Source organism: Ruditapes philippinarum, unplaced genomic scaffold, assembly GCF_026571515.1.
Source record: "Ruditapes philippinarum isolate M1 unplaced genomic scaffold, ASM2657151v2 ctg13905_1_1_1_1, whole genome shotgun sequence".
Classification (NCBI taxonomy): domain Eukaryota; kingdom Metazoa; phylum Mollusca; class Bivalvia; order Venerida; family Veneridae; genus Ruditapes; species Ruditapes philippinarum.
In genome coordinates, this window is record NW_026864757.1 from 1 (window position 1) to 12,617 (window position 12,617).

Consider the following 12,617-nt stretch of genomic DNA (forward strand, 5'->3'; position numbering starts at 1 on the left):
TAACAAGACTGAATAAAAGATATGTGTGTTCGAATTCATTTTTCCTTAGTTAGACCATTTTCTTTCATTCTAGATAGTTTTCACCAACAAAATTCGACAAAAAAATTGTTTTTATTTATCACAATTTTCAAACAAAATGGCACCCTCAATGTGAAAATACACAGGGGAGTAATAAGAACGGCGAGTGCATTGCTACAACAATGCACGCTTCGGGCCTTCTTTGTTCATATCCTATAGAAACATTTCCGATAGTGTGTTTAAAGGTAGTTTGCCTAATAAAATTATTTAAAAAAAAAACGGTGACAGGATAAACAGAATAAAAGATTGGTGCCGTGGATGGAGAAAGTTTATCTTGCTCTGCTCCGAAATTTATTGGGTTCGCCTTCGGCTCCACCCAATAAATTCCTCCGCCTCGCCAGATAAACTTTGCTCCACCAGGCACCAAACCTAATTCATTACCTCTATATCAACCAAAGAAATAACAATTTGCTTATTATTTAAGGTATCATATTGAAATTGTATGTGGTTTTTTGCATTACCAAATGTTGGGTTCCGTTTTTCTATTTGTATCGGTTGCAGTTTCCATAAAAACCGTCATGTCATTGTTATCATTCCCTAGTGTGGACTAAGATAAAGCTTTTGAATCCAATTTTTGTTTGTTTTCATTTTTTCCTTTTAGCAAATAACAACGTTTCTTTACAAACATTATAATTAAACAAACACGTTGTTAACCAAACCCTCTAATATTAAAATTTCTAAACACGGACCCGCATTTTTTTCCCTATTTAACATAGAAAAACCGAAAAGTGTTGTTTAAGCTATTAAAAATCAGCCTGTTTGACGTTCTATAAATATTAGACATGTGACGTAAATCATTATACACGTGACGTAACCACTAAAAATGTGACGCGCTGACAATAAGTACGGAAACAAATCAGGCGCAATTAAGCTAATTATAATGTACGGCAGCATTTATTTGTTGATGTGTTAGAATCGAAATAATATATCCAAATCGGTGATATTATTGCTTGATAACATCACTGTTTGTCGTTCGGATGCGCCTCGTGATATAATTCCCCGCATCCGAACTCCAAACAGTGATGTTATTGAGCAATAAAATCACAGTTTGGGATATATTATTTCTTAAATATAAGTACACCATATGTCGGTGAATTTAAGAGGGAAAGAAAAGTTGTTTTAATACAGCCGTTTTTGTTCTTAAAGTGAAAATGACAGCAGTGATATATATAGCTGTTTTAGCTCAGCTCAACCTAGAACATACTTTTAGATTAATTTGTTTACAAAATTTAGGTAAACGCAAATACAACTAAACAAGTTTTTTAAAGTAATGTCCCAAAGTCGACCCTTTAACCTTTAAATTGGAACCCATGCAAAAGGGGGGGGTTTTCAGCCTTTTCAAAATTTTCAAAATTTAAACTTTTTTTGGGTCCCTAAAAAAACTCGGGTTTTTTTGGTTAAGGCTAATATGGGAAAATTTTAAAAATTATATCGAAAGCAGTGTAGGGGGCGCCCTACTGTCCTTTTTTCATTAAAGTTTTGCCCATTTTTTGAAATGAAAGAAATATTTTGGCAATTTTTTTTGCATAATTTAAAATGTGCCCAATTTTCATCAAACACATGTTTAAATTGTCAAATAATTATTATGACATGTGCAGACAACATTTTTAACTTGTCAAAGTATCATGATGACTTGTGCAAACGACATGTTAACTTGTCAGAATTTCAATGATGACATGTGCAAACAGCATGTTAACTTGTTCGAATTATCGTGATGACATGCTCATAATACCTCTAAAAACATGTGTTTTGCACAAGTCATCACGATTTTTTGACAAATTAACATGTTGTCTGCACAAGTCATCATGATAATTTGACAAGTTAACTGGCTTGGCATTTGCACAAGTGATCATGATACAGCTTGACAAGTTAGAATGGATTTGCACAAGTCTTCACGAATACCTTGACAAGTTAACATGCTGTTTGCACATGTCATCATGAAATTTTGATAAGTTAACATGTCGCTTTCACAAGTCCCATGATACTTGGACCAAGTTAGCATGTTGTTTGCACATGTTATGACGATGATTTGACAAAAGTTAACATACTGTTTGCAACATGTCATCATGGAATTTTGACAAGTTAGCATGGCATTTGCACAAGTCATCATTATAACTTGGACAAGTTAAAACATGTCGTTTGCACAAGTCATCATGATACTTGGACAAGTTAACATGCTGTATGCACATGTCATAACGATAATTCGACAAGTTAACATGCTGTTTTACACAGTCATCATGGAATTTTGACATGAAAGCATGGCATTTGCACAAGTTATCATAATACTTTGACAAGTTAACAGTAACGTTTTGACATGTCAGCATGATACAAGATAACATGTCATTTGCAAAAGTCATCACGATTCTTTGACAAGTTCACATGTTGTCTTCACAAGTCATCATGGTAATTTGACATGTTAACATGCTGTTTGCACAAGTTTATCATGATACTTTGACAAGTTAACATGCTGTTTGCACATGTCATCACGATAATTCGACAAGTTAACATGTCGTTTGAAACAAGTCATCATTATACTTTGACAAGTTAGCATGGCGTTTGCACAAGCCATCATGATACTTTGACAAGTTAACATGCTGTTTGCACATGTCATCACAATAATTCGACAAGTTAACATGTCGTTTGCACAAGTCATCATTACATTTTGACAAGTTACCGTGTCATTTGCACAAGTCATCATTATACTTTGACAAGTTAACATGTTGTTTGCACAAGTCATTCACGATACTTTGACAAGTTTAGCATGTTGTCTGCACATGTCATCATAATAATGTGACAAGTTACCACATGCTGTTTGTACAATCAGCATGTTCCTTTGACAAGACATGATGTAAATTGCACATGTTAACATGCTCAAACGACAAAATAATAGCATCGTTTCACAAGATAACAAAAACATTGATTACATAAGACAGTCACGGCGTTCCATACGAGTGAAAGTAAAATCATTTAGTCAACGTACATATTGAAACTGTTATGTACGGAATACCATAGACGAGAGCGCCATACTAACTGCTATACTGCTAGTGTCTACTGCCAACTGCCTTACTGCATACTGCATAGTGTCTACTGCATACTGCTAGTGTACTACCGCCCTTACTGCATACTGCTAGTGTCTACTGCCAACTCCTTACTGCATACTGGCATAGTGGTCTACTGCCAACTGCCTTACTGCATACTGCATAGTGTACTGTCCTTACTGCTACTGCTAGTATCTTACTGCTAATAAGTAGTTCCTGAGAAAGTATCTACTGCTACTGCCTTTACTGCATACTGCCTAGTGTACTACTGCCTTACTGCATACTGCCTAGTGTCTACTCCTTACTGCCTTAGTGCATACTGCCTAGTGTCTACTGCCTTATGCATACTGCCTAGTGTCTACTGACAAACTGCTTATACTGCATAGTGTCTACTGCCAACTGCCTTACTGCATACTGCCTAGTGTCTACTGCCAACTCTACTGCCAACTGCCTAGGTGGTCTACTGCAACTGCCTTAGTGGCCTGTGTCTACTGCCTAACTGCCTTGGTACTGCCTAGTGATCTACTGCCTTACTGTGTCTACTGCCAACTGCCTTACTGCATAGTGTTTACTATTGAAGCGTATAATGACAATCTACTTGTCTATATAGAGGTGGTAATGTCGACTTATATTTTCGCGATTTGACGTGTTACCATCAAGTTTTTGCACATATTTTTTGACGTTTTGATGCCTTGAATGTGTTATGAAATTAAAAATTTTGTCGACAAGTGTGTTACTATAAGGCGCAGAAATAACTTTCGATTTTCTCGACATTATTTAATTAGCACTTTGAGATATTTTCTGAACACAAGTTAGTTACCTGAATTCACGAAACGAGAAAAACTGCAATGTCGACATTATTCAATTAGCACTTTGAGATATTTTCTGAACACAAGTTAGTTACCTGAAGTCACGAAACGAGAAAAACTGCAATGTCGACATTTTGTTTCCCATTTGTTCACAAAAAATATACCAGGAGCTTTTTACTTTATCATGAATTCGTAAAATAACTCGCTTGTGTACAATATTTCAGCAACACTAATGGTAATAGAATTCATTATAAAAAGAAAGTACAGATACGCTCGCTTCTTACAGGATTTGACAATGGAAGTGCTGCATTTTCTGATATTTTTGGTAAGAAATTATCCTTGATTTATGATTGATTGATTGATTGATTGATTGTTTATTTAAGTAACTTTTTTATTTAAAAGAATGTTTTATACGATAATGGGACATGATCACATAAAAATGCCAGTGCATCAACCATGTTAACTTAAAGTATGTTATTCCAAATGTTTTCAAATTATATATGATACAATATATCACCAATATATTATAACTGACTGCGGGACATTCTTTATCTTTACATTTCAGGCGTATATATGTCTGTATTCAGTTCAACATCCGGGTGTGGAAGCTGTATTAACTGGGGTTACGGCCAATCCGTTCAGGGATGATCTTGTCACATACTACTTCCGACTAGGATACACATGGAAGGAGATTTGTGGGTTCTTGTTGATAACACATAATATTGCGATGACTCTACGACAGTTAAGATATATATGCCAACGATTAGGACAAAGGCGAAATGGTCTTTCTTCACCAATTCCAGATGTATTAAATGAGATAAGAAAGCTACGCAGAAGAGGTCTCGCAAATGCCGGATACCGTACAATATGGAGAATACTAAAGTCATCAAACAAAGTTAATGCGACTCAAGACACTGTCAGGCGAATATTAAAAGCAATTGATCCATCTGGTGTTTCCTTAAGGTCAAGACATCGACTACGCAGACGAACTTATATCAACAAGGGACCAAATCATATTATTCACATAGATGGTTACGATAAACTTAAGCCCTTTGGCATAACAATTCATGGAGCTATAGACGGCTATTCAAGAAAGATTCTGTGGTTACAAGCTGCTTATACTAATAATGACCCAAAGATAGTTGCCAGGTATTACCTCAATTATATCAAGACGATTCGTCAAGTTCCGATGATTGTTCGAGCTGATTTAGGCACTGAAAACTGTGTGATTCGGGATCTTCAAATTGCTTTACGATACAACCACGGAGATCTTATGTCTGGAAGAAAAAGCTTCTTGTATGGAAGATCCACATCAAACAAACGAATAGAAAGATTCTGGGGTGTTTTGAATAATAATTTCACAACGTTTTGGAAAAATCTGTTTAAAGATCTTCGCGACTCTGGATACTTGCATGACGGTGACACTATTCACACTGAATGTGTTCGATTCTGTTTTATGTTTTTAATACAGAGAGATCTTGATGAAATAGTAAACATGTGAAAATGTCATCGAATTCGTCGTCAACCTCAAAACGAATGTCCAGTGGTGTGTCACCCAATGTGTTGTACTATCAGCTTCAAATTTATAATGGTGTTAACTGTGGATATCCACTTCCATGTGAAGTTAATGACATCGATATTATTGCTCAAATTTATACAACCAAGTGTCCAACGTTCGGTTGTAAAGAAACATTTGTTCAGTTGCTTGAAGAAATAACTGGCATGGACAGAGATGAGCTTCCACGGCCACACACTCTTGACAGCGCTATTCGTTTATTTAAAGAATTATCAGAATACCTTGATAACCTATAAAGTAACAAGGAATGCATACAGGGCATACATATATATTGAAACTATTTTAAACCTTGGAACCTTTTGAGATTCAACAGTCATTATTAGGTTCATCAGGGATCTAACAAAAGCTGTTTCATCATGCTTACTTAAACATCCTTTTTTTCTGTTGGTGAAAAAGCATTATATACTGAACATTATATATGTATAACGTTTCCTTGAGAGTCCACTGTTTCAACATATTTTTAAACTTCGTAACTTTAACACGTCAGGGAATCGCACCGATAGATGCACCGCAGTGCTTAGGGTATTTTTTCTTTTGATCTAGCAGCATATTTAAAGAATATTAAAACATAGTTCTACCCGAAATTAATTAAGATGTATTCTATAAAGAAAACTGTACTTTTTCGAAAAAAATACTGTGGCGAAATAGATTCTCTATTCACACATCAATAGTACTTTGTCGAATCGTTTTAAGAACGAGGATATTCGAAAAGCTATTTGTTGAAAATACCTTTGTTTTTAAAATTGTACTATGTTTAAAAATTTTAAATAAGCTACTGTATACTTTATAAAAAGGAACATTTTTAAGCATTGTTTACTAACTTTCATTCTTTGTTCGAGGCCCAGAAACGCTCAAAGCACAAAGTGAGCAAGGCTCCGCGATGCATTCGTAGAGCGATTCCCTGACGTAGTGATTTCGAGTGTCATAACGTATCAAAAATGCTTCCGTTTGTTGTACAATACCATGATATAATATTATAGCAACAGCGAACTTCAAATTTAATTTTTCTAGCAAAAATGTCTTGTTTTTATTTACACGAGTATCGTTTTGTTGCAACTCTTTTATCCCTTTAATATTTTAAACATTCTAATATGTGACACAGTGTCGAGAAAAGCATTATTATTCATGCCAGCTTGATTGCTCAAGTGAAATGTTGTTGTTTGTACAGTTTCTTTCTTTAATGTCTATTTTGTTCGTGTTCAATAATTTCATCAAATAAACTCTGTCATGGAAATGTTTTCAAATGCTTTCCTTCATTATCAAACTAGACTTATCCAGCACTTGTAGTCAATAATCAGATCGTCTTATTGGGTTAGAGCAAATAACGGAATCAAATTATTTGAATCACCGGTCTGTCCGTTTGTCTGCCACTAGACTTAATATCTTGGTGATAGCTTTGTTAATACATGCATAAAACAAGTACCACCACTCGTGTAAACAAAAGCTGTTACTTGACAGCGCGCGCTCGACTTTTCTCAATTCTTGATAATATAATATTCTAAGTCGAATATGAGGCATATTTGTGACAAAATGTACGACAGCGTGACCTGCCCCTGTCTAAAGCTTTGAATTATGAGGTAAAAGAACAGTGCAAAGTATCAAAACAATATCTTAGAGCCCTTTGGTACAGTCGCCGACTTGTAATAAAAAAGCGTGTTACTGATAGGGGCGTGGGTCTGAAACTCCGTTTCGACCAAGTGTCTTTATGTGACGAAAGTTGGCAGTTACTTGTGGACGATGGGTTTCTAGTACTGGTTATTCCCAGAAACGTTTGTAAGGTAACTATCCGCCTGATATAACTGAAAGGTTGTTGAAAACGGGCGTAAAAACGAAACAAAACAAACAAACAAAAATCAATGCACTTTGAAATATCTGAACATTAACGTAAATTTAACAAGAATCTAAATCGAAAAAGGGTATAATTTGGCCAACAAAGCTTGCTAGATCTCATCTTGTTTGCTGGTCTGTGCCATGGTCCTTATTGAAAGTGCAATGTATCAAAGCAATATCTCAATGCACTTTAATAACATTTGGGGTTATACCAAAACTTTTCATGAATTTATCATTTTTCTAAGTGGAAAAAGGCGCATTATTTTGATGAAATGCTTGATAATTTTGTCTATAGATTGGGATCATGATGGTAACAAGTCTGGAATGTTTCAGAACAATATCTCAAGGGACTTTGAAAATAAATGGGGGTGTACCAAAACTTTAACATTTATAATTATGCCAACGCCGACGCTGGGGTCCCTAGAAAAGCTCTCATTATTCTTCGAATAGTCGAGCTGACAATATATGTCCTCTCAAGATAGCTCATCAGAATTTGGTGAATCTCTGGTATGTATACTCAAATCCTTTTTGGCTTTGCAGTATATTCCCATTCTCTCTGGTTGTATTCTGAAATCATTACAGGATGCTGTTGTTGATGTGTTACACAACTTCTTTCAACAGTGCATTGTCCTATTATGTTGGACATGTATGTTTTAAGTTCCCTCTACAGGATGCACTGCTTCTCTCTTGTATGTATTATCAAGAAGTCTCTTCATAACATATTGCAATATTTTTAAAAAAAAAATATTTCTATTCTCTCCAGTATGTATTATCAAGTCCGCTTTACAGTATATCTAGATCATATAAGGAAAATGTGCAATGGCTTTCACGATTATAGGTCATTATGTTTTCAGTATATGATGATCTTATTTTGATGTTTCATTACCAGTACTGGATTTCCTATGCACCTTACACATAATGCAAGACAACAATGACAATGTATGAGTGTACGGGTCTTGTATACTTAGTCTACAGTCTGGTATATTACAGCATAACCTGTCAAGAATGGTCAGCTATATCACAATATGAAGTGGCTACTATAGACAGGTGACCACTAAAGACCTTTTTACTACGCGGTCCGTTGCTATGAAAAATTTACCGGAAGTAGTATTTTTATCGCATGCGCAATCTGTTTAAGGGCAAAAAAATGCATTGCCCTACATAGAAATGTAGTAGAAGTTCATAGACAATTCCGAGTTAGTTTAAATCATATAAAAAAGCTTTTAAAACAAACACAAAAGATACATGTATAGCTTTGTGTCCAAAATTGTCACAAAAAGGCACGGAAAAGACGATTGTTTAAGAATCCCCCTTACGATCACGGACAAGACAATGAGATAAGTTTTGGTAAAAAAAATGTCAAAATATTATATTTAATCAAATAAAGAAGTCAATTTAATTGTTGTTGTTGAAATCGTTCTTATAAAAACTAAAGAAACTTTATAACATATAAAATAGAGGTTAATTATTATTCTGAAAATAAGTCGGAACAAGTGATAATGCATTTTCAGTTTTCCTAATTTTAACCTTTATCCGAATTGACTGTGATGCCAAGCAGAAACTTTTTAAGTCACATTAATATATTTAAATAATGTTTCAAACTCTTGATAAGTTAAAATGGGTTATGAAATACCACACATTTTATCCAGTTTCTCCTAAAACATTAAAATGCACGTTACGTACACTATTTAATTGTCACTTCACAAAATTAATAAACTTTGATGAAATTGGTATAAAAAAGTAACTTAAATAACGATAATTTCATATGATTAACTATGTCATGGTTCAAAAACGTTATAATACTAAAACGTCCTGGTTAAATGATATTGTAAAAGTTTGCAAATAACAACGAACGAACGAACGAACGAACAAATTTATTTCACATAAACTTTACAGTTTCTAGTGACTAGCCACTACATTTTACAAATTAACATACAGGTGTACATAGAACATACAATTGTGACAAATATCAATTATGTATACTAAAAAGATTAGGATATAATTATATAATAAATTAAATTGATCTCATATTTATGGTGATGGACAATACATGTAACCATGTTTGTTTTATATCATGTCATATATCATCAGAAGTAATAAGAAACATCATGGTATCAATTTGTTTCGCGAAAATTTATAATAGCATGTTTGCGTTAGAATTATTTAATTTTAAATCAGTATAATATGTATAATATATTATTTCGCTTGCTTTATGCTTTTCATGCCATTTAATTAATATTCTACAAACAATTCGATTGATGAAAAAAGATACCAAATGTTTCTATTTGTTTCATATGCAAAATACAATGCCATATTAAAGGTATAAGTTATAATTAAATCATTGAGCACTCGTTGGATTACTATCATATAATATGCATTTTTCGTAATAACATTAACTTTACTTTTTTCTTTAATGAATGTAGCATAATATAAAAATTCGCCCGATATAAGCGATTGCTTTTCTTTCTGTTGATGATTTTTTTAAATACTCTAATCCATCGTTTGCTCACACTCTTATACACACAATTTTGATATATACAATTTTCTTTGCTATAAATTATATATTTCTGAAAAATGCATTTAGGATGTGCTTTATACAATCTATAAATTTTAAAATATTTGTCATTAACAAGCATCATATTTACAAATGATATATTACAAACAAATAAATGTAATTCAGTTGTTGGATCGTAATAATCTACTCGTACGTATTTCTAGTGATTCATGTTTAAATTTTGCTAACATGACAATATTTGACTTGTTTTTAGATGACAACAATTGTGTAAATTTAAACATACTTGGCTTTGTTCTAAAAAAAGTTTTGATATACTTTAGTCTAATAGAATGATATGCCGGGCAATTAAAAACAAAATGGAACTCGTCTTCTATTTCATTACCATTACACATTTGACATACTCTAAGATTTCTCTCTAATCTATCTTTCCCATATCTGCCGGTCTGGATTCTTAGACTATGTGCGGATATACGCAACTTTGTCAATCCGATCCGTAAGTTACGAGATGTGATATTGTTTAAATAGGGTTCCATTTCTAATGTATCTTATACATATTTATACAAATTTAAAACCTCCATATTGTTGATACTAGTTCGCCATTCTTGTGTAAATTCGTCTATCAAACGTTGCTTAAACATACTAAGAAACGCATAATCGATAGGAAGGCTTACATTTCTAGTGATTATAACTTCATTCCATTTATATAAAAATCCATATTTAGACAATAGAGTTTTTACATTTGTAAACCAATTGGATTTACCATTTAAACAATCAATTAAGTCCGACTCAAATATAGCCTTTATAATAACATTTTCACTATGGCATAATTTGAGCCAGTATTTAACTATACTGACATATCTATTTATGTACAAGGGATATCTCCCTAACTCTCCGTAAACAGCAGTATTACATGACGACTGTCTCACTCCCAATAATGTCTTACAGAATTTAATATGTAAAGTTTCTAATTGTTTTGATTTCACAAAACCCCATATTTCACATCTATAGTTTACTGTAGACTTAACAAACGAATCAAATAGTTGTAAGGCTACTTTCGGCAGCGTATCGTGTTTCTTTAAATTTGCTATGAGTGTACCCATTGCTTTAAGACCTTTACCATACAAATGTTGGGTATTTAATGAAACATTTCCTGTATAGTTAAAAGTAACACCTTAATAGTTAAAATCATTAACATTTTCAAGATTACATGAATTTTCACCGTAGAACCAATTTTCCCCATTTCTCAAGCCTCCCCGCTTTCTAAATACCATACATTTTGATTTATCTACATTTACCTGTAATCCCCAAGTATTACGATACTCATATAATTTATTTTGTGACGATTGCAAATAAGACGGATTTGTTGCTAGAATGACCATGTCGTCAGCGTAACAACCGGGTACTCGATCACGCGTCAATCCGTTTGACACTTACCGCCTTGCCAATTCACTTTCAAAGGAATACCGATTGTGTAATATTTTATAAAACTTGGGTAATAAAATTTTATCTTTAAACCCCTGCTGTTTCAATTTAAATTATTGATGAATAAGTAATTTAATGATACCTTGAACAGAGGACTTTTGATCATTGAATTATTAGTCCCGCTAATTTTGCATATCTGTTATAAATGTAAATTCACGTTTGAAATACTTACCGCTTTAATTTCATCCCAAAAATTACGTTTTCTTGATGACGTAACTACGGAAGAGCATTAGCGCCAGGTGCATGTTTTTTACTAACTCGAAATTTCGAGTTACTAACTCGAAATTTCGACTTACTAACTCGAAATTTCGACTTACTAACTCGAAATTTCGACTTACTAACTCGAAATTTCGACATACTAACTCGAAATTTCGACTTAGTAACTCGAAATTTCGACTTAGTAACTCGAAATTTCGACTTACATTGCACGATTTTCATTGGTTGCCGGTGAAAGCAAGGATTGAATTCAAGATACTTTCTTTCGTGTGTAGCTGTTGCACATTGACAGAGCACCTTTAACATTTATTTAACTGAACAATTTTATAGGGTCAAATTGTCCACACATACTGAACATATCCTTCGCTTTTTTGTGGAGGGGGGGGGGATGTAAAATCACACTTTCCACATTTCCGCGTTAACCGGGTGTTTCTTTTTCTTAAGCACACATACAACCATCATATGGAGAAACAACAAGTCCAAAACCCACCCTATTGTAAACTGTGCAATATCATGTGTTAAATAAGTTTTAAATGACGTGTATACGCCAGTTAGTCTGTCACGTTTCTTTATACTAATAATGTTTTTGTAACATTATTCATTATTTACTAATACTTTGATTCATATTGCGTTGATAAAAGTTGATAAAAGTAATACTTGTTATAATATATATGTTGGGAACAATATAAAAGCATCCGATTTTACAAGAAAAATAGTCAGTCCAACAATTTTGACAAAGGCCTCAGCACGCCCTATTTTGGCCACGCCGCGATACTTTCCTCAGATGTACGGAATGCCGTTAGGGCCATTGCCTATGAATGTGTTGATCTGAAACGCGATAGTAAATTTCAATAGTTTTTGTCCAGGCACCCGTTTCTCCATCTCCATCGTTCAACGGCACTCCCTACTATATCTTATACCATCTAACTAATAACTTTAGCCGGGTAAGTATGTCGAAATTTCGAGTTAGTATGTCGAAATTTCGAGATAAGTAACTCGAAATTTCGAGTAAGTAAGTCGAAATTTCGAGTTAGTAAGTCGAAATTTCGAGTAAGTAAGTCGAAATTTCGAGT

General features: G+C 33.7%; 1 protein-coding gene across 1 annotated transcript; it reads left to right on the forward strand.

Moving 5' to 3' along the window:
• Positions 1 to 4,146: 4,146 nt before the first annotated feature.
• LOC132726715 (uncharacterized) lies at positions 4,147 to 6,089 on the forward strand. The gene is made up of 2 exons (XM_060712071.1): positions 4,147 to 4,250; positions 4,491 to 6,089. The coding sequence occupies exons 1-2, from the start codon at positions 4,158 to 4,160 to the stop codon at positions 5,424 to 5,426; spliced, it is 1,029 nt and encodes a 342-aa protein (XP_060568054.1). The 5' UTR covers positions 4,147 to 4,157; the 3' UTR covers positions 5,427 to 6,089.
• Positions 6,090 to 12,617: the final 6,528 nt, after the last annotated feature.